At 53.0% G+C, this 22,136-nt stretch overlaps 1 protein-coding gene across 5 annotated transcripts in view; it reads right to left on the reverse strand.

Moving 5' to 3' along the window:
• Positions 1-21,836, reverse strand: part of IGDCC3 (immunoglobulin superfamily DCC subclass member 3) — a 39,482-nt gene extending 17,646 nt beyond the window's left edge. For 3 of the 5 annotated variants that reach the window (XM_059372281.1, XM_059372280.1, XM_059372278.1), the window contains exon 1: positions 21,536-21,833. In XM_059372281.1, coding sequence (XP_059228264.1) covers positions 21,536-21,809 — 274 coding nt within the window. In that variant the 5' untranslated portion in view covers positions 21,810-21,833. Of the gene's footprint in view, positions 1-3,828; positions 4,158-21,535 lie in introns of those variants that run through there. The other 2 variants (XM_059372283.1, XM_059372282.1) reach the window with 2 other exon arrangements.
• Positions 21,837-22,136: the final 300 nt, after the last annotated feature.

Genomic DNA, 22,136 nt, shown 5'->3' on the forward strand with positions numbered 1-22,136 from the left:
CTGCTCAGACAGGGCTGAGGATACCTGCATATGCACTTAGAGGAAAATACAACATCCTAGGCCCTTAAGGGCACCGACTCAAAGTCAGAGACGCCCCCTGGCACAGCGGGCTTCCCGCAGGACAAGTTTCCCCAAGCATAGCTAATGCAGATAAGCACCACTATAAGATGGTGTTACCACCCCATTAATGCTCCCTGAGCCCACACTGCTCAGACAGGGCTGAGGATACCTGCATATGCACTTAGAGGAAAATACAACATCCTAGGCCCTTAAGGGCACCGACTCAAAGTCAGAGACGCCCCCTGGCACAGCGGGCTTCCCGCAGGACAAGTTTCCCCAAGCATAGCTAATGCAGATAAGCACCACTATAAGATGGTGTTACCACCCCATTAATGCTCCCTGAGCCCACACGTTTCCTTAGCCCTATGAACACAAGTAGATGAACAAACCCAGATGCTGGACCCAGGATAGCTCTTCCCCGAGCATTTCCGAATCAGCAATCCAGGTCACCCAGTGGCAGGGCCTGGAGCGGTGGGGCCTGGAGGGCTACTCCCGTCCTCCTGGGCCTCATAAACCAGAGGAGTAATCTATTTTCCTAGTTTGGGGCAGGAGGGTAAAGCACTGTGAAATACCACGGCTTCTGTGGGATGACTGGCAGGGAGGAGGACGTGCTCGGAGGAGGAGTAGTTGGGAGACGAACTCAGCCCTGTGCACAACTGGATGTATGATTTTGAGAAAACCAAAGCCCCTCTCTGGGCCGGTTTCTTTCTCTAATATGAGGGAGTTGAATGGAATGAGTTGTAAAGGCTCATCCAGTGTCCACCTTTGAGGCCTGTCTGCTTCTGAGTGCACCAGCCAACGGTGCAGCATCAGGGGCTAGGAGCCAAGTGGGGAATCCCTCTCTGCTTTAGACTTGAGAATGTCCAGGCCCAGCAGAGCCCCTCTCCACAGACTGCACGTCTCTGCCCGTGTCAGGGTCACCAATCTTCCTTATGTAAACCCGCCCAAGCCCACAACATCCTTAACTTCCCGTCGTTCTGGTCAAGACACCGGATCTCTCTCACCTCCCGGAAGGGCGTCTGGTTAGGCAGCCCAGGCTGGAGCTATTAAGTAAATTGCTTTCACGTGACCATGAGGACAACTCCACAAAAACAGACACTTCCCCCAGATTTCCAGAGTCATATATTAGGATCTGTAGGGATGAATGCTGCAGGGGTCGGGTAACGGACGGGTGACCATGACCCCAATCACGCCTGCCTCTGTCACAGACTTCCTACGTGGCCTTCCAATACTGACCTTGGTTTTCTCATCTGTAAAATGGCAGTGGGGCAGGACAGACAAGATCATCTCTAAGGCCCATACTAATATTAAGATTCTAGGATAACCCTGGGTAAAGTTGTCCCCTCTGCATCCATGAAAGGACGCTTTCCTATTCTCACACCTTGATTCGATGTTGCTTTTTTGTTTCACAGCTCTACAGAATCTGTTGGCTCAACACCAAACCACAATAGATTAAGGCCTGCAGGTCCCCTACCCCAACAATATTCCAGAATAAGCCTTATCTGTTTGGGGGAAGAGGGAGGATTATATTCCATAAGAGGATTACAGAGTTTCTTGGTTGGTATGGGGCTGTCAACTCTGGGAAATAGACTTATTTGCCCTCTAGTTGTCAGAGGTCTTCCAAAGCCCTAGGAACCATCTTCCACAAAGGGTTTCAAAAGCTTTCCCATAAAATTCAAAGGAGTCACCACATGTACCCACACCCCTAACCTCTTCCTTTCCCTCTCTTACTAATCATCATGCACCAGCTGCCAAGCTATAAACAAGCCAGTGGGCCACTGCCCCATCCTTCTCCCTGTCTCCCCCAACTAACTGGTCACCGAATCCTGATGCATTGTCTCTCTTGCATCCCACTGCCTTGGCTTATTACTCTCAGGTGTTTCTGTAACAGCTTCCCCTCTCAAGCCTTCCCACTTGCAGCCTGCTCTCCCTCTTCTTCCCGCATCCCAAAGCCATAATTATCTTCCTAACTATCCAATATGACCCATAAACACCTTTGGTGGTTCTCCATTGCCTTGAATCAAAGCACTTTCCTTGGGATGCCATTTGATGTCTTTATAATTAGATCATGTTTCATCTTTCTAGCCTCGAAAGCAGGCTAATTCTGCCTTCATGTGGTTTGTACTCTGACCGCGTGAGACAAGCTTGCCTTCCCTGGACATATTATAATGCTCACACTTCTATTTCTTTACTTCTGCTGTCCCCTGTGCCTGGGACACTTTGCTCCTTTCTCTAGCTGCAGCCCCAACGTCCACATCTCCCAAAGGAGGCAGAATTAATTGTGCCTCTCTCCTTGTCCTCACCTGTATTACAGTCCATTGTTCACACATCAATCTACCTTCTAGCCATGAGTTCCTTACTGGCAGAGAACAGTATGGTACCTTTCCACCTTGAGTACCTAGAACAAACACTAGGTAAGTAATAAGTGCTCACAAATTATTTCCTGAATGCTGACTTTAAGAATCATATGGCTTGGGGGGTCCCTCCCCAATCATCCTCTCTTCCACACAAGTCCCCACCCCACCACAATCCAGCGTCTGTTCTGGGGCAGGTTACTCATCTACGGGAGTCCCAGCTTCTGCAATGAAAATGAATGAAGCAGTTAGGCTGGGCCACCGTTCTCACACCAGGAGGCTCGCTAGACGCAGATTTCTGGACTCCAATGCCTAGATGGAGAGCCTTTGGTCAGGCGCTGGCGCTCAGAAATCTTTCTCTCTCTTAAAGCTCACAGGGTGTCTCAAATGCACAGCCCGGATTGGGAACCCCTGGTCTGGCAGGTCCTTGAGAATCTGATCTCCTCTAAGGTTCCAGCATCCCAGGAGGGCAGATTCTCAGCCACCACCCCCCACCCCCGCAGTTTTGCTGGAGACTGGCTGATCCCCGCGGTGTGACTGAGATGCCACAAAGCGCAGAGCGGGCGGCGGGCGGGTAGACTGGCGTGCGGGAGCCCGGCCCCTGCGGGGCCCCAGGCTCAGTACCCGGGACGGCGGGCGGGGTCAGCGCCCCAAGCCTGGGGCCCTGAGAGCCGCTCTCTCGGCGGCAGGAGTAAGTGGGACCATCTGCTCCTCTCCTCGGAGGTCAGCGCTTTGTGTCAAGCTCCCATCCCCCTCGCTCCTCCCCCGCCCCCCCCCCCCCGCGCCCACCCCCGTGCCCTCTGACTCCCCGGACTCCAAAGAAAGAAGCCCTCGAGGTGGTGATGAAAGTGGCAGTGAGATGGGGAGCGACAGTGGCCGCCGAGCTCGGGGTGCGAGCAGCCCGGGTAGGCGGCGGCGGGCGCAGGCCGGGCCGCGAGGAGCGCGGGGTCCCGAGCGCAGCGGCCCGGGGCCGGGCGGGCGGGCGGCTCCCGAGGGAGGCAGCGCCGGTTCCCACAGCCGGCCGGGCCGCCGGGCCCCTTTGAAGTGGCCGCAGCTGCACACCCCGACCCGCCGCTAATCCCCGCGGGGCGGGCGCCCTCGCCCCCCCCGCATAGCGGTAGTGTCCGCGCTGAATGGCGCTGGCTAATTACCTCGCTCGCACCGCCGCGGGTGAATGAGAGAATCCGGCATTGTGCGCGGCGAATGGAGAAAATAAGACAGCCATTGTCCTCGCAAGCCAAACGAGGGTTTGATGTCGCTGGGGCGAGCGAGGCACCATTTCCCGCCGCCCCCTCCCCCCGCGGCGGCGCAAATTCCCCAGCTGGGCCCGGCCCCCGCGGCCAAGGGGAAACTGAGGAAGCCGTGCGGGAGCAACCGCCGCCGGCTCCCTCCGGCCCCACCACCCGCTCCTCACCTGCCTTCTCCACCCGCCGGTTCTTTGGGCGCCTACTGGGCTTGCCCAGCGCTCTCCTCTGCCTCCGAAAACCAGGCTTGGCGCGGCGCTCAGCGGCCCGGTTAAACGTGGTTGGGAACACGTGAGACAACCGGCGAGGAGGCCGCAGCTTCCGGGCGTCGGTGCCCAGCTGCGTGCCACCAACCCACAGGGCTGGGGGAAGTTCGGGGCATGGCTGGGAGAGAAGAGTACGGAAGGCGGGAGAGGAAGACCCGGGAAAGAAGGGGAAGGAAGAAGAGCTGCGGCGAGCCTGGACTGACGGAGGCACTGGCCTCCTCCGGGAGGAAGCTGGAAATGGTTGGAAAAGGGAGGTCTGAATTACAGAGGGTCAGGATGGGGTGCCCCAAGCACCGAGGCCACTGTTCTGATCCGGGGAGAGCGGCGGGCTGATGGGTAAGACTGCAGCTCCAACCACAGGCCGGTGGAAACCCCACTCAGCATCAGGAATCCTACTTGCTCCAGGCTATCTCCCCCCACTTTTTAAGGAGGAAAGGGTGTAAGAGAGCTCAGCTTAGAAAGCAGAACCAAAGGCAATCAAGGTGCAGCCAGATAAGCTGATAAACACATTCTTTATGCATTCAATAGATTTTGTGGGCTACAGCGGGATGCCTTCTCTTTACCATCACCACCAAATAAGGTGGGGTTTTTTGTTTGCTTGCTTGTTTTTGGTTTGTTGTTGTTTGGGTTTTGTTTTTAGAAGGGAGTTTGTTTGGGTTTTGTTTTGTTTTTAGGCAGGAGATTTCAGCTCTCAACATCAGGAAGGGTCTTATCTTTCTATCCCTGAGCCCTTAGCTCAGAGGCAGGTAGGCACAGGATAGTAGCTCTTTGAGAGCTGTTGATTTGAGAACTGAGATGCTTTAATATCCCTCAAGTCCACATATCCTTTTCCTGGAAGCATGCACTTCCTAACCCCTTCTGATGGGCTCTTAGACTCTTTCTGCCTAAAGGAAGAATGTTATACACCTGTTCCAATGCCCTTATCAAATGATAAAAGGGGCTGGTCTGTTGCTCTGATCAACAGGAGGCTGTTGGACTGAACCAGTAGCCCTCAGTTAGCACCGATGATTAGATGCTCATCGTGGCTTTCTGAGGCTGCAATCCTTTCTAATGTTTGAGTGGCCACAACTGGATTATAAACCCGTTACAGGCAACGCATAGCCAGACTCTTAAACAGGACCAACCATTTATCTACCTGTTCATCCATCTGAGAATAGAATTTGAGAATAAAATTAAAGAATGGAAAACACTTGTTGAGCCAAAATTCTGCCTTGCTCCAAGCAACCAACCAACCAACCAATCATAATTAATGGTAACAAGCACTAGCTGTTAACAGTGATACAGGAAAAGCATGTTTTTAAAAGAGAGGAGATTGTAGGTATAACTCACTGTTTTTCTGACTCAATCCTGAACCAAGGTTTAATCTAACCCTGGTCTTACCCTCAGATGTGGTAATAATGTTTTTCTTTATAATTCTCCTAGTTCTGTATCTTAGAGTCTTTCTATCCCCTCCAAAGGGTCTACAACCCTAAGCTTGCTGGGCATCACAGCACCCACCTGCTGCTGGTGAACTACTCCCCCGCTTAGGCCAATCCGCCTAGTTAGTTGATCTGCCTAGTTAAATGGTTTTGAGAACAACAAAAACAAAACCAAAGGATAATGCAGGGCTGCTGTGGATGGAGTAAATGTGGGAGGCCTGAAGCCCCCCCAGTCTGGCCTCCCTCTTTCCCCATCTCCAGCCCCTGTGCCCCTTCCACAGACTCAGGGACTCTAAGGAATGATGCTTAAAGTCCCCTGAGTTAGAGAAAAAAAAGGATTTATCCAAGGAAACAAGACAGTTAGTAGCAGTTAACTAACTGGAATTAAAAACTTGGGGGAAAAAAAGGTAATTAGTTAGGTAGATCAAAGATCATTTTGATGACATACAGGCTACCAGCTTTACTTTAAAAGACTAAAATGACCATTCAAATAGAAACACAAATACAATTATAACTCTATGTGTGCCTTTATGGTTTGCCCAGATTTCAGTCAGAATGCCTAAATGTCTAATCCCCAGATAAATTATACTTTGTAAAATGATCCACTGTTCAAAAACCAAGAGGAGCCTCCAGGCCCAAATTAGAGACTCAATACTTTTAACTAAAAAAGTGCTTTAAAAAGAAGCCTATTTCTCTTCATATCTCTTCTTTCCCCAAACTGAACACCATAAGCACGTTTAAAAAATGCTCCATGGGTGAGAATTCTGACAGAAAGATAATGAGTATAATAACGATACTGGGCTTTTCCCCCCTTATCCATTCCCACAGCAACATGTGAATATTCACAGGAGGCTTTGTTATCATGGTTATGACTTTTTAAGATAACAGGAAGGCTGGCAGGACATGCAGGGCTAGTGTTTCTGAAGGGTATTACAGGAAGCTGGAGGGCAGAGGGGCGCTTGTTCAAATGGAAACTGGCCTGGCCTGTAAGCTCTTTTCCGGGTGAGGCCACTAGTCTGGCATTCTGGGACCTTCTCCAGCTTGTCTGGGAGGGTGTCCATTCCATGCCCCCTCCTCCTGTGTGACTGAGTACTGGTAGTCACCTCTCCTGCAGTGGCAGGACCGAGGTCTGAACTTGCCAGGCCAGGCCCTTCCCATTCAGCACTAAGGAGTAGCCCCTGTAGCTCAGCTGAATCCCTCCCCTCCCCAAGGTGGCCAGTGGTGGACCTTGGAAGTAGGATGTTTCAAGGAAGGGAACAGAATAGGGAGAGAGAGCCAGGTGCTCTTTAAGACCAAAAGAGGCTGGGATGAGAGCCCTAGGTTACAGTTACATGCAGACAGGACCACTCTCTGCTCAAAAGCTAGCGGAGAATGGCACAGGTAAAACCACACCTGTAGACCCATGAGGAATAACTTCTGATGTAACTTTGTCTGCCGTTCTCCAAACTGGGCTGTTGAGCCCCAGAGGGTAAGTAACCCCTAGCAGGCAGGAGGTATTCCTAGCCTCCCGCTTCATGTACCCACGGCTCCCCATTTGCTCACCCTCATCAGGCACCAACTCCAGGCCAAGCGCTGTGCCCAGCACTGAGGATGCCCATCAAAGCTAGCCCCTCCCCTCAAAGAGTTTGCAGACCAGTGGGGAGGGACAAGCTATATACTCATTGTCCCAGAAAGGACTGTGTACCTGGATTCGCCCCACCCCAAAACAAAGCTGGGCATAAAGTCCATAAAGAAGCATAAAGAGGGGCGCCTGGGTGGCTCAGTGGGTTAAAGTCTCTGCCTTCGGCTCAGGTCATGATCCCAGAGTCCTGGGATTGAGTCCTGGGATAGAGCCCTGCATCGGGCTCTCTGCCCCACCGGGAGCCTGCTTCCTCCTGTCTCTCTCTCTCTGCCTGCCTCTCTGCCTACCTGTGATCTCTGTCTGTTAAATAAATAAATAAAATCTTTTTTAAAAAAAGGCACAAAGAATGCTTCTTTAATTGATGTAATAAAAACTACATCATTTTATTTTAAGAAAGCCTTGATCCCATCAGTGTTACACTTACCGGCTTACTTGCAATGATCTTGATTTTTGCCACAGTTTGATGGGAAAATTACTGATTTGAGAAGCCAAACCAGAAACACAGCAGAGCAGGGATATCAAAGAGGCTCAATCGTGAGGCTCATTCTATGTGAAATTACTGGTGAGCTGACATAATGGAATCAAGAATATTCTAATCCAATCTGCAAGGGAGACTAAATTAGGGCTTCTCTGAGGTGCTTGAGGTTTGAAATACAATTTCAAGAGACCTCAAAAAATTAGGGTGAAAGAAATTGCTGCAGAAAGAGGGGGATGTTCCAGATAAGCCAGGTTGTTGGGGGAAAAAAATAACCCAAAAGGGGGGCAGTGAGGAAAAAAACAAACCAGATGTGAAGATGGCAAAAAAAGATCCGAGAATTGTTTGTCATGGGCCAAAGACTGGATTTCAATTCCCTAAGATCGTGGCTCTGAGCAGGAGCCCAAATCCCATTTTGCCAATCAGCATGTTGAAAAGAACATCACACCCCTTCTGTCCCAGCTCTGTATACCCAGAACTTGGGGGCAATGCCCTCTCTTCTGGACCTGTTTCCGCAGCAGGGATATGAGAAACGTGGCCAGGAGGCTGAGGAACAGGGGAAAGTAGGATCAGGGTGAATGAGCAAAGCCTGGAGAGCTCCCCGACTCCCCATTCCTGTCTGACTTGGGGTTAGAACACCCCCAAGCACCCATCCTAATGTTCAAGTCTGTCCTTCCGTAAAGGCTCTGGGACCCTCTCTGCTTCCTTTGCCCCTAGAGGTGGCCTGCTTAAAGATTTGCCCACAAACTTTGGTCTAGCTCTAGCCCGGGGTCAGAAATCCCTGGCCTACAACCCCAAGCCAACGGGGAGGAGGCCTTGGGACCTCCAGCCCTCCGCTCTCACGCTCCATCTTCCTGCCCCAGACCAGTTCCAGGCCCCAGGTTGGCAGGGGCGAGTCCCTAAGTTACCAGGTAAAATGTCCCTTCCCACCTGGCCAGCGCAGCCCTGGGGGGTAGTGCCCCCGGCCCAGGCACCGAGTCCAGGAAGTGAGAACAGCCGGACACTCACAGACAGCGTACACTCACACACACTTGCACACGCACACACGTCGTCCCTCACACCCACACAGACGCATGAGGCACGGGGCCTCGGCGGCCAGCGACTGGGCGGCGCGGGGTTAATTGAATGCACATTGATTCTGCCGCCCGCCTGGCCCGCCAGGCCCGGCCTGGGCGAGAGGCGGCCGCGCTTGGTGTCTGGGGTGGATCGTCCCTCCTCCCGCCGCGGTGACAACAAGCGGGGCCCGGGGCGGGGAGCGGAGCCCCGGCTGTGGCGCGCGCCCTCGGGAACGCGGCGGGGACGGCCCGCAGTCCGGGGACTTGGGACACGTGCACGACCGGCCGGGGCCGAGGGGGAGCTAAGGCGAGTGAGAACCGCGGGGAAGCTTTTCTGCCAAACTTTGATCCTAACATTTAGAAAAGGAGGCGGCCAAGCCCAGTGCGCCAGGAGAGCCCGAGAGAGGGAGACGGAGGAGAGAGCTGGAGCGAGCCTGGAGAGGGGCGCGGAGGGGAAAGGTTGGGAGGAGGGACGCTGTGCAAGACAAAATCGAGTCAGCGCCTCCAAACCTTAGAAGGGAGAAGGGACTTGAGGAATCTTTTAATCTGGCTCTTTTCACACTGCCTCCCACCTATGAGGAAACTGAGGCACTGTGAACTGACGGGTCCAAAGTCATACAGGGGTGAGTTGAACACTGACACTAGAAAATACAGAGGTGGGATCCAGGGAGGGCACAGAAGTAAGCATGATGGTGTCTGAGTCAATCCAGGGCCCTCAATAGTGGTGGGGCCACAGGAGGTGTCCCCTCCAAGCCAGTGTAAGCCAGGTACCTCGTGTGGGGCCGGCTTCAGCTCTCCCCCTCTCTTCAGCTTCCTGCCCTGCTAACACCAAAGCCCACTAAATTCCCAATAAAGAGCGCCAGCTGCGTGGTGGCAAGAGGATGGGGAGGTAGGACCCTACACCCCACAAATGCCTGGATCCTACTCCTTCTCTCCCCTTCAAAGACCAAGTAGGGCAGCACTCCCTCCCACTTCCCGCCAAGACAAACTGAGGCCCAGCAGCTTTGGGGGTAGGGAGCAGAAAGCTTGAACCCAGAGCTGAGCCAAGCCTCAGTTCCAGTCTGTCTGCATCTCTCACAATGGCTCTGCTCCTTGAGGGTGTCGGTCTTCTCACCACCGTCCCATGGCAAGAGCAAGTGGAGTTTTATTACAGGTGGGGTCTGGGGACACATTACAGGCTGTCCTTGATTTCTCCCCACAAACTTGTGCAGAGGCTTTGCAGACACAATCCCAGGTGGGAAAGGGCTTGGTTGGGAGGGGGGACATGGAGGCATGCTGGTGGCAGGCAGGGCTGCAGGCCAGAGCACATGCCCCAGGAGTTATCAGCTTCCCCAAACCAAGAGCCTTCAGGCTGGGCATGGGGGCAGGAAGCAGGACTCGCAGCAGCAGCAGCAGCAGCAGCAGCAGCAGCGGTCAGGTCTGTGGGGGGCGACTATGAGGAAACCTTGAGCACCCAGGGAAGCTGCTGGATCTCAAGAGGATGGGTTTTGTGCTTCCCAGAAGTACAATTCCCCTGTTTCTGGCTGTCACCCCAAGACCCAGTGCCTGCTTTGATCCAAGGACCCCAGCAAGAACTTCCCTCTCCCCTTGCCAGTAAGGCTCCCTGCACCCTTCCAGCACGCACAGCCTGTCCCTCCTTGCTGCGCTGCTCAGGTTACCAAGAAGCCTGCTTCGTGAAGCCTGCCATCCAACTCATTGTTCAGTGGGGCCAGGAGGGCGGGGGCCCAAACCGAGACCCCTCCTCCAGGGTGGGGTGGGGGTGGATTCTCCCAGTCACCCCAGCAGACTGTAGCCTTGGGCTTCAGGAGAGAGGCATCCAACCCCAGGAGGCCTTAGGCCACCCTGCCCAGGCAAGGGGACAGCACAAGGACAATCAGCAGCTTGGTTCCTGTAGGCTGATTATGGCTCTTCTCTCCTCCTCCTCTCCCCCACCCCACAGGACCCCTGGGGAGAAGGAGCCTTCTCTAGCCACACCAGTTCCTCTCCTGTGATTTGTTCTGAATTTTCAAACAAAGAGTAATTATGACAGATGTGGAGCAATCAGCGTCATTATGCGGAAACAAGAAAGGGAAAGGGAGCTGAGGGGGCCCCATGGGGGAGGGGAACTTGTCTTTCCTCCTCGGGAAGAAGCAACTCCCACCTCCAGCGCCAGCAGCCCCGGCACCCTCTCAACTTCCTCGCCTGCCAGGAACCTGCATCCTGCACTGGGGCAGAGCAAGACTTCTCTGTGCAGAGCCTGCCAGCCTAACTGGCCCTCCACGCTGTGGGCCTCCAGCAGCGGCTCCGGGCGGGGTGGGGGTGGGGGGGCGTGTAGCCCATCCTGGCCCCGCTGGAAGTGGCTCCCACTTTGGCCAGGGTTCAAGGCTCTGCTCCCAACACTCCCCATCTCCACCCCGTATGTGTCAAGGTACCCAGCTCTATTTCTACAGCAGTAATTCTGATTCTGTTCTCCAGGGACTCCAGCCCCCTCTAAAGGCCCTCAGGCCATTGATCTTTGGGTCTGGCAGACCTGGGTTTAAATCCCAGCTTCCCTGCTTATACTGTGTGCCCTTGGGCAAGTTAATGAACCATCCTGGGCTTCTGTTTACTCATCTGTAAAATAGGACTAGTAATACCTATTAAGGGAAATGTTGTGGGAATTAAGTAAATTAACACACCAAGGCCTTAGGACAGTGCGGCCCCATATTACTAGGAAGACTTCTACTAGTTAGTTCAGTGCAAGTGCCCACACACAGGTCACCCTCGAATCACAAGGCTCAGCATCCAGTGTGCTCTGGAAACTTGGATGCCCCCGAAATACGCCGTGGATGTCAGGAGCCCACACTCAACATTTGCTGGTCAACAAATATCCAGAACCACAATCACAGATAAAGCCTAGGGCAGGGCAGGGCACAAGAAAAAGAGAAATAGATGTATACATGTACCAGCTTCCCCTCGGTGCAGGGAGCACATAAAAAGACCCCTCCCCTCCCCATCCGGAGAGGCACCAGGCCCGTGAGAGAGGTGACATGCCCAGGAGGCTCTCTTACCTGCCCAGGCTGGAGAACCAGCCATGTCCCTGGGCAGGTTACCTACTTGGAGACCCAGTTTTCAAGCCTGTAAAAGGAAAAGCTTGGACCAGATGAGCTCCAAAGCTAGTCCTTCTGCTCTGGATGCCTGTGGTCCCGCTGGAGGCTGGGAAGCCTCCAAGGTCCTAGCTAGGGGGAGATCTGCAGGGTCTTTTGCTGCAGCCTGCAACTCAGGGAAAGGGCGAGGACTCTGTTCTCTCTCACGGTGGTCTGCCCCTCCTCTCCATTTAGGTGGTCTGGTCTCCGTCTGCCCACCCTAAGGCCCTGGAGCCTCTCTTTGGTCCCCCCTTCACATTCCAATGGCCTTGGGGCAGCAGCCAGACCAGAAAGTCCAGTTCCTGCCCATTATCACTGCTCGCATCTGTACTGCAACCCAACACCAGCATTCCAGAGAGCGGCCTGGGGCTGCCCCCACCACCCACCGTGGTCAGTGTCCAGGCTCAGAGACAAGTCTCAAGCAGGGGCCAGTGTTCTCAGGTTCCTCCCAGGGATGGTCTGCCCCCAGGGGGCTCTGGCTTGCTGGGGAGGCCATGGACCATTTCCATGGGGGTCATCTTTAAACCTCACCCTCTCCGTCTCCTCTTCTTATCTCTTTGCTCTGTGCCCAGGACTGAGTTTCTCAGGAGGCTCTCTCCCCCAGCAAAGAGAGGATGGTGGACACAGGGTTGCCACTATTGGAGAAACAGGCAGGAGGAAGGATAGAACACGGGAGAGAGGAGCAGGAGAAAGGACAGGGCGGGAGGAACAGGGCTGAGGACAACAAAGACAAAGATGTTAAGCATGACCCCACAGGAAGGCAGAGGTGGAGTGCAGTCTGTGGGAGAGTGTCAAAGCCAAAATCCAGAGAGGAGAGAGAGAAAAGTGCGTGGGAGAAGCTGGGAGGTGAACCCACTGCATCACACTTTTCTCCCCCTGCCTGAATTGGGTGGCTGGCTGACTGGCCGTAGGCCCATACTCCCCACTTCCTCCATCTCCCTGGGGTCTGGGGTCTGGCCAGGAGCTCCTCCTGCTTGCCCCTCCTCAGGCCTTTGCTCAACCCCTGCCTTTCCACCTTCACTAGTCCCAGTGGCGCGTGTCCAGGCACCCCTTCTCAGGAAGCCACCGGGACTGCTCCCATCTGTCTTCTGTCCTAACCTTATACTTGAGGGCAGTCACAAGAGTTGGGTTAGCATTTCTTAGAGGTGGTGAACCGGAAGCAAGATGAGAAATCAAAGAGTGATCCTTGGGGGGGATACGGAGCCACATAGGCCAGCGGGCTCGGACTGCAGTCAGACTGTTGGCACTGCCTAATAAATAACTAAGAATACGGTGTCAAGTCCCAAGGTGCTCCCATGCCTGCAAGCCCATGAGGTGAGCCCCCACCCTCCATCAGTGGTGACCTGAGGATTATCTTCCTCTTCTCTCACTTCAGCTGGCTGAGTATCACTCCTTGTGGGACCTAAACATCACCGACCATGGTCTCTTGGCCTGTGCCTGTTCTGTCCACTCTAGCCTTCCAGTCTGGCCACAATGCCCAAGGGAAGTGCTTGGAGAAGAGAGGGACCCCAATCCTGGGCTCCATACACCTCCTTCAGGCACACACCTGCATGCTCAGGTCCCCACACAGGTCCATGTGGCAGCACACACACACTACAGGTCTCTCCATTCCTGGATGCAACAAGGCTATGGTCAGAGAAGCTTTGGGCGCCCTAGGTGAATCACACAAGACAGACATTTTTTGAATCACTTGGTCCAGTTTAAACAAAGACAGCCGCGAGCAGTTTGGTTTTCCATCCCACATGCCCTTCTGTTCCATTCTACTGTTTTTGAAGCCTGTGTAGAACAGCCTCCAAGCTGCTGTGAAAAGTCTCACACACACACACACACACACACACGCACACGCACACTCACTCTCACTCTCTGGCCGGCAGGGACTCTGGAGAGGAGAAGGAAAGGCAATACAAGGAAGCCAGGAGTGAACAAGTCCTTTCTCCCTGGGGGCGGGGAGGGGACAAGGGGTTAAGGGGGGCTGGGGGCCTGTTTCATTTGCAGGCTGCAAATGCCTCTCCTATTCACGGGCCCACATTCCCAGCCAAGGCGCCCGGCCACGGACAATGCCGGGAACAGGAACAGAGGAGATTTGCACATTGTGTTCAAGGGGCCAGCTGGCTGCCTGCGACAGTGGAGCCAAGGTGTGGGAACCAGAAGCATTCGACTTCCACATTCGAGTCCTGCGGGTGGGGGCGAGTGGGGCCCTCCCTCCCCCCTCAGCTGGGGCCAGTGTGGCTAGGGACAGGGACCTCATCCAGCAAGGGACTGAAGTTCAAGCAAGGCAGGAGACCCGGAGACCCACGCCTGAAAGGTGCCAAGTGCTTTGGTCTCTGCCTCACACCCCATGTGGCCAGGAAGAGTCTCAGGTCCTCTGCAGATAAACACCCAGCAGCAGGGGCACCTGGGTGGCTCAGTGGTTTAAGGCCTCTGCCTTCGGCTCAGGTCATGATCCCAGGGTCCTGGAATCGAGCCCCACATCGGGCTCTCTGCTCAGCAGGGAGCCTGCTTCCCCCCCATGTCTGCCTGCCTCTCTGCCAACTTGTGATCTCTGTCTGTCAAATGAATGGGTAGGATCTTTAAAAAAAAAAAAAACAAAAAAACACCCAGCAGCAGCCGCCCACGATCTTGCCGATCTTGCCGGGTGTGCTCTGTTCCCTCACCGACCTGGCCCGCTCCTGAGCTTCTGCTCCTCTGAGCTATGCTATCAATCACAAGGCCAGGAGAGACACAGAGAGAAAGCAAGGGAGAAGCAGCAAGAGAAACAAGGGAGAGTGAGCTTTGCACCCGCAGGGCCACATGTTCATTTAGTTTTTACCAAGCTCCACAGGCGGGGGACGTGAGAAATACAAAAGCAAAGCCCTTTAGGAGCCTGAAGTCTAGTTGAGGAGACAGATGGAATATCCAGCCACAAAACAGTACTTAACAATGTAAGCAGCCATCACTGAGGGGAAGCTTGAGCCTGAGTGCCACAGGCCATGAATCCACCCTGCCTTAGCTGGGGGAGAGGAAACTGATTGGCTAAGGGACAAACAGGGGCAAGAAGAGACTGGGAAAAGGCCCAGCAAAGGCGAGCATGTCCCCAGGACCGCCTGGATGGCAAACAAGCCTTTACCCCTTAGAGCAGACAAGAATCTGAGTTCAAGCACCCACTTTCACAATAAGGAAAGCAAACCCTAGAGAGGGTGAGTGACTTGCCCAGAGCCACGCAGGAGCCCGGTGTCCGGGCAAGCACCCTTCCATCACACCTCACAGCGGCTAGGGACTGACTGTCCGAGGAGCGTCAGTGGGGTATCAACTGGCATGTGGAAAGGGCCTGACCCTCTCCCATTTGCACCTGACTCTGGTGTAGTTACACGTGAGCTGCAGGAAAGGAGAGCCGGCCTCTGCATTGCCAGCCCGCTTGTCACGCCAGTGACATTTCCCCTGCGACACCTGCTTCCTGCTCCACTTGGTAGGCAGATGTGTGTGATTGAGAGGCAGTTGGTGGGGGCTTCCTCAGGGATACCTCAGCTGAGCTGCCCTTCAAGGAGGAGAGAGAAGCTTGGGCTCCATATACCAGGCCCGAGTGTCCAACCTCCAGGTGACACAGGCCTCTGGGGTTCCCAGCCACTGCACCAGGAACCGCTTCCCTACATAGCCCACTGCCCTACCCTGAAACACTTTGGGGTCCCCTCAATACACTGAGCCCCCCACACAAACTGTTCTCCCCATTAGCTCCAGCCCATGGTTCTTCTGCCACTGGCCCTTTCCCCCAGCTCCAAGTTGGTTCCACAGATCTGGCTCCAGACCCTGATCCCAGATTCACACAACCACGGACCTTGCTGCTAAAAGTGGGTTCCAGAGTAACTGTTTAAGTTGCTTTCCCTCAGATGGGTTGAGAATGAATCAAGATTTTAGAAGTGGGTGCCTGAGGGTCTGAGAAGTCGGTGGAGGCAGCAGGAAAGACTCCCCCTTGCCTGACCCCACAGCCTCTTCCTAGGAGTCTGGGCTCACCAAGGGCCTTCCTGGAATCCACACAAGAGGAGCTTAGAATCCCGCATTTCTCAGAATAATAATGTTAATATTTGAGGAACACTTTCTAGGTGCCTTGCACAGTGCTGAGTTCTTCACCCAGACCGTCACAGGTAATCCTCATAACATTCTTTGTTGGGAAGTCCTATTTCCCCATTTTGAGGCTAAGGCGTGCCTGGCTGGCTCAGTAGGTAGAGCATGCAACTCTGGGTCATGAGTTTGAGACCCACATTGGGTGTAGAGACTGCTAAAAAATAAGTAAACTTAAAAAAAGTAACCATAAGCAACTTGCATTGGAATTTTAAAAGATAAAATATTATATCTAGAAAATAAAGACTCCATACAGGTAAGTGACTTGTCCATGTCCGTCCAGTGGGGGCAGTAGCTTCTGCAGTTTACCCTCACAGCCACTGCTGGGCCTGCCCTGTGGGGACAGCCCCAGGCGGGGAGGGAGGCCATCCTGGCTCTTGGAGGACTGGGCCACCATCTAGATAGGCTGAACCTCATCCTAAATTAGTGGTCAGTACCTAGCACTGACAAAACTACTTAAGGTCTAGAGGTCAAGCCCCATGCCAGGTTTTTACACCCAATCTACTCATTTCATCCTCCAACAGCCTTGATAGGCTGATAGGGTAATGACCATTTTTTCAGACGAGGGCTCAAGAGGATTAGTAACTCATCGGTGAGTGGCAGAGCTGGGGTTCAAACCCATCTGGGTTTGCTCCTGCACCACATTCTGCCAACCTTACTGTGTTGCCCACACACCCCCACACCAGAGATGGTGAATGGCCTGGGGGGCGGGCTCTGCTCTAGCACCTGTGAACCAGCAGGATCCATCAGTATCGCCTGGCCTTTGGCGAGACATACAGGACCCCAGTCCTTGGCCTAGACCTACTGATTCAGACAAGATCGGGCGCGTTCAGGGTGGTATGGCCGTAGACAGACCTACTAATTCAAAATACAAATTTTATCAGGTTCCCCAGGTACTTCATGGGTACAGTAGCATTTGTGAAGTCCCGCTCTAGATCACATAGATCTTTGCTCCAATTCTCCAAGGGGCATAGGACCAGGAAGTGAAGGGTAGGGCCAGAGGGCATCTGCCTGAGGGGAGTTAAGGGTGGGTCCCCCAAGCATTCCCCCTCCTTGTATCTAGCCCATCTTTTTTTTTTTTTAAGATTTCATTTTGGGGGTGCCTGGGTGGCTCAGTCAGTTAAACATCCCTCTCTCTCTTGATTTCAGCTCAGGTCATGATCTCAGGGTTGTGAGACTGAGCCCAGTCTGGTGCTCACTTCAGATTCTCTCTCTCAGGGGCCCTGAGTTCGTTGAGCATCTGACTCTTGGTTTTGGCTCACGTCATGATCTCAGGGACGTGAGATCAAGCTCCACATCAGGCTCAACACCAAGTCTGCTTGAATTTCTCTCTCTGTCTCTCAAATAAATAAATAAATCTTAAAAAAAAAAATTTCTCTTGCCTTCTGCCCCTCCCCCTACTTCTCCCCCTCTCTCTATAAAAAAAAAAAAAAAGTTTTATGTATGTTTATATGTATTTGAAAGAGAGACTGTGGTGGCACCTGCATGGCTCAGTGGGTTAAGCCTCTGCCTTTGGCTCAGGTCACCATCTCAGGGTCCTGGGATCAAGCCCCGCATCAGGCTCTCTGCTCAGCAGGGAGCCTGCTTCCTCTCTCTCTGTCTGCCTCTCTGCCTACTTGAGATCTCTCTCTGTGTCAAATAACTAAAATCTTTAAAAAAAAGAGAGAGAGAGAGAGATTGTGAATGAGAGGAAGAGGGAGAGAGAACCTGAAGCACTCTGGACTGAGCACAGCCTGACCCGGGGCTCGATTCCACAACTGGGAGATCATCATCTGAGCTGAAACCAAGAGTCAAATGCTAAACCAACTGAGCCACCCATGCGCCCCAAAAGATTTTATTTTTAAGTAATCTCTACACCCATCGTGGGGCTCAAACTCACAACCCCAAGATCAAGAGTCACATGTTCCATCTACTGAGCCAGCTAGGAGCCCCATTGCCCATCCCTCTTTGGGGTCGTCCAGGTACACAGACTTCAACAGGTGTAGGCAATGCACATGTTCCCCCTGAGTCAGGTGACACACATATTCTCCCAGGGGCCCTCCAGAGGGATGGCAGAGGGTTTCAGAGGCTAACCCGGCTTCAGCCCATACTCTGAGGCTTGGGAGAATTCCCAGGCCCTCCCAGGAAAGAGTTAAAACAGAACAAGTTGCTCTCTGGCTCCAATAATTCCACTCCCTGGTAGATTTCCCTGGTGTACTTCCTAACCGAATCCCAGTGAGGGAGAGAGCTGGGGGCTGGGAACACAGTCAGGCAGTTTGCTTTTGCTGGCAATGTCTGTAAAATCACCTTTCGATGAAGAATGCCGTATTGGCTCCCATGTGCCTCCTGTATACCAGGCAAATCATGGGATGTGTCAGTCCTTCCAACCATCCCACAAATGTAGGAGTATATGCACATTTCACAGGTGAGGAATCTGGCCCAGAGAGAGGCTAACTTGTCCGGGTCTGTCTCATTATTAACAAGTGTCTCAGTTTGCAGCCTCCAGACCCCAAGCACATGGAACTGCAGGGCAGAAAACCAGACATGCCAGAAGCAGGAATTAGGACCTCAGGTCTTAGGACCCTGAGCCACTCTGTCCTAAAAAGGAGATACTGGGGCGCCTGGATGGCTCAGTGGGTTAAGCTGCTGCCTTCAGCTCAGGTCATGATCTCAGAGTCCTGGGATCTAGTCCCGCATCGGGCTCTCTGCTCAGCAGAGAGCCTGCTTCCCTCTCTCTCTGCCTGCCTCTCCATCTACTTATGATTTCTCTCTGTCAAATAAATAAATAAAATATTTAAAAAAAAAAAAAAAAAAAAAAAAGGAGATACTGGGAACAGAAGCCACCAAGGAACCAGCGTGCAATGTAGCCCAGCCTAGTCAGGCCATCTTTTGATGACAACATCTGAGGCCACTGGGATGGAAGAGGGAGCTTTTTTAAAAAGATATTTATTTATTTATTTGACAGACAGAGATCACAAGTAGGCAGAGAAACAGACAGAGAGAGAGGAAGAAGCAGGCTCCCTGCCCAGCAGAGAGCCTGATGTGGGCTTGATCCCAGGACCCTGGGATCATGACCTGAGCCGAAGGCAGAGGCTCTAATCCATCGAGGCACCCCAAGAGGGGGCTTTTCTAGCTGTGGCCTCAGACCCAGAGCTCAGAGGCCCCAGCAGGGCTCCCCCCCACAGACCTGGGCCCCTGTGTGCCCCACTGGTGAATCCGCTGGGTAGACTGTGTGTCTGTGAGTCTTGCTGAGCCTGCCGATTCTCCATTAGCCCCCAGGGAGCAGGCAGGAGAGGCAGGAGCTCCAGAGGGCTCCTCACACCTTTCAGCAAGGCACCCTCCCATGTCACACAACATCTGCAGCGCCCGCAGGCACACGGGCAGGGAGTTATTACCAAAGGAGAAAACTCAGGCAGCTAATCAGCTTTGGAGGTTTCTAGGGACATCAGCTTGTGAAGTGAGAAAAGGAGATCCAGCCACCCGGTTGCTTGGTACCCAAGCATTTCCCCATGGGGTCACAAGCCTTGCAGGGGAGAGAGAGGCCATATCAGATCGCTGGTGCTTAGAGGCAACCCCCCAGCTGTCCCCAGGACCCCAAAGGATTAACCACGCTGACCTCACCCACTGGCCCTTCTCCCAGCCCTCAGCTCAGTTTCTTATACTGTAGTTTAAGGAGACCAGACATCTTGAAGGTATTACCATTTATAGAAAAGCACATTTACAATTAGCTATATATAAACACTTGGGATTTATCTTCCAGAATTCTAGGCTGGCAATGTAGGGGCCAGTGCTGATACACAAGCCGGGGACAGTGTGGGGATCCTCTCCCCAGGAAATCTTACTTCTCTCCCCGGCCAATCTTGGGGGCCCTGCCCTGCATCCACGTCCACGCTTCTCTTCCTCATACCCCGCCATCTGCTGAGAGGCCGCACCAGCCTTCCCTGCACCGCCGAGAGCTGGCGTGGAGGGGTCGCTGAGCCAGAAGTGATTGGGTCTCCAGGTCCAGGGCTGCCTCCCAGCGAGCTCCATATGGGGGCCTGAATCAGCCTTCTTTAGAACAAAGGGGCCATCTTCAACTCAGTGAGAAGCCTCCTGCCTCAGAACGATTCATCACTCACCAGCCATTCCGAGCAACTGGGCAAATGCCTTAAGAGCCAGGAGGAAACTGGCAGGCCCTTAGCGGGGGGGGGGGGAGCAGTGGCATGCCATGGGAGGTAGGCAGGATGGGTAGGGCTTCTACTGCCCAGACTGCAGCCCAGCTCCTCTGCCTACTGCAGCGTCCCGGGATCCCTCTGCCTCTTGATTTTCCCATCTGTCAAACGGGGGCAAAGACTGCCTGTCTTCTCCAGGCCATTGTGATAACTGAACTTTCATGCAGAACACCTAGGGGACCCAGCACACAGCAAGGGCTTGGTAACATTAGCTGAAATTATACAGGGCACCCAGGTGACTCAGTTGGTTAAGCGGCTGCCCGAACTCCCCTCGGGTCATGATCTCAGGGTCCTGGTATGGAGCCCCGTCAGCTCCCTGCTCAGCGGGGAGTCTGTTTCTCTCTCAGCCTCTGCCTCCTTGCCATCCCCACTTGTGCTTGCTCTCAAATAAATAAGTAAATAAATAAAATCTTTAAAAAAATAGAATTATTGGGCACCTGGGTGGCTCAGTGGGTTAAGCCGCTGCCTTTGGCTCAGGTCATGATCTCAGGGTCCTGGGATCGAGTCCCGCATCGGGCTCTCTGCTCAGCGGGGAGCCTGCTTCCTCCTCTCTCTCTCTCTCTCTGCCTACTTGTAATCTCTGTCTGTCAAATAAAATAAAATCTTAAAAAAAAAAAAAGAGTTATTACCAACACCTTTAAGGCATAGCCTCTGTAAGCAGAGTCTTTAAGGGGCACTCCCCCGGAAGTACAAAGTTGTGAGGTAGAGAACTACCTAGCACTTGCTAAAACTTTCGCCTACTCTCAAGAGCAGTGGTTTTCAAGCCTGACACACACCTTGCCTCACATCCCCAGCTTGCCCCCTTCAAGATCCATAGATACTTCTGGCTTACACAACCACGAGTGCGCATAAATTAAAGAACAACTGAATTTTTGCGGGACAGGGCAATAGAACACAGCCATCATTTTGTCTCAACTACTTGTGGTCTATCAGTGTAAGCAAAGCACAATTCTAGAACTGAAACACCCCGCCTGGCCCTTTCTCTCCCACGCAAAACACATCAGATGTTAAGTCACCACCACGTGCACTTTAAAGACTTACAATTTTATTGTTAATTATCCCTCAATAAAGCTGATTTTTTTTTAAAGAGGCACATTAGCATGAAGGCGAGTGGGAGTAATGTCATCATTGTGATAACCTTGAAATTAACCTACCATATTTTTTGTAAAATGAATTGTTGACAAGCTTCCGAATATTATTATCCTACCCAAAAGATCTGAAAGTCACCACATAATTTAAAATTGCAATGTAGCCAAATTGCCCTTCAAAATTCTCTTAAATCACCCATAAAGTATGACAGTTGTTTCCTGAGACACGAGCATCCCACTCGATGGACTGGGACATTCCCAGTGCAGCCACGTGGAAGCTAAGACACACCGACCCAAGAGTTGGATAAAGCTTGCTCTCTTTCTCTCCCTCTCCCTGCAGCAGTATTTGGCTGTATTCCTGCCGAATCCCATTCCAGTCAGTTAAATGAGTACAGGATATAATTCCACCGCCACAAATGACCACTACGTACGTCTCAACTGACCCATGCTGAGAAATCAGTCCTCCAGAAGGCTGCAGAAGAGGGAATTGCTTCCCCTACCCCCAACCCCTGGGCAGACCCTGGATCCCCAGTGTAGGAAAAGACAGTAAGGGGTGTCCACTTACTTGCAGCCTGGATTCGAGCCTTCCGGCTGACCACGAGTCCAAAGCGGTTCTGAGCCACACACTCATAGTCACCCTCATCTGAGGGGCTCCCTCCCTGATCCAGCTGGAAGTGAGGAAGCATCAGGGACCCATTGGCCAGCAAGATGGCGTGGGTACTCTCCAGCAGCTCCACTCCATTCTTCCTCCAGGTGATTCTCACTGGAGGGGTCCCCTCCACCCTGCAGCCCAGCACTACAGGCTGCCCAGGAACTGCAACATCATCACTTGGCTCCATAGCAAAGGCCAGTTCGGCAGAGTGGCCAAGACCTGTATGGGGCAGGGGAGATGGAAGGAAAAGGAGAGGTTAGTGTGAACTGAACAGGCAGGAAGAGCTTCATACACAGGTGGCCCAAGTTCCCAAAACTGTACACCCACCCCATCTTTCAGTAATGTCAGTAGAAATCTCCATTACATATATAATTTTATGCATTAGAAAGTTCTGTCTTGTGCAGTACCTTTCTCAATCAGCAGACCATCTCAGAGAGAGATATTATTTGTACTGTTTCCTCGTTTTACAGACAAGGGAACTGAAGCCCAGAGATAATGAAACAACTTGTCTAGG

The sequence above is a fragment of the Mustela nigripes genome, chromosome 13 (genome assembly GCF_022355385.1).
Source record: "Mustela nigripes isolate SB6536 chromosome 13, MUSNIG.SB6536, whole genome shotgun sequence".
Classification (NCBI taxonomy): domain Eukaryota; kingdom Metazoa; phylum Chordata; class Mammalia; order Carnivora; family Mustelidae; genus Mustela; species Mustela nigripes.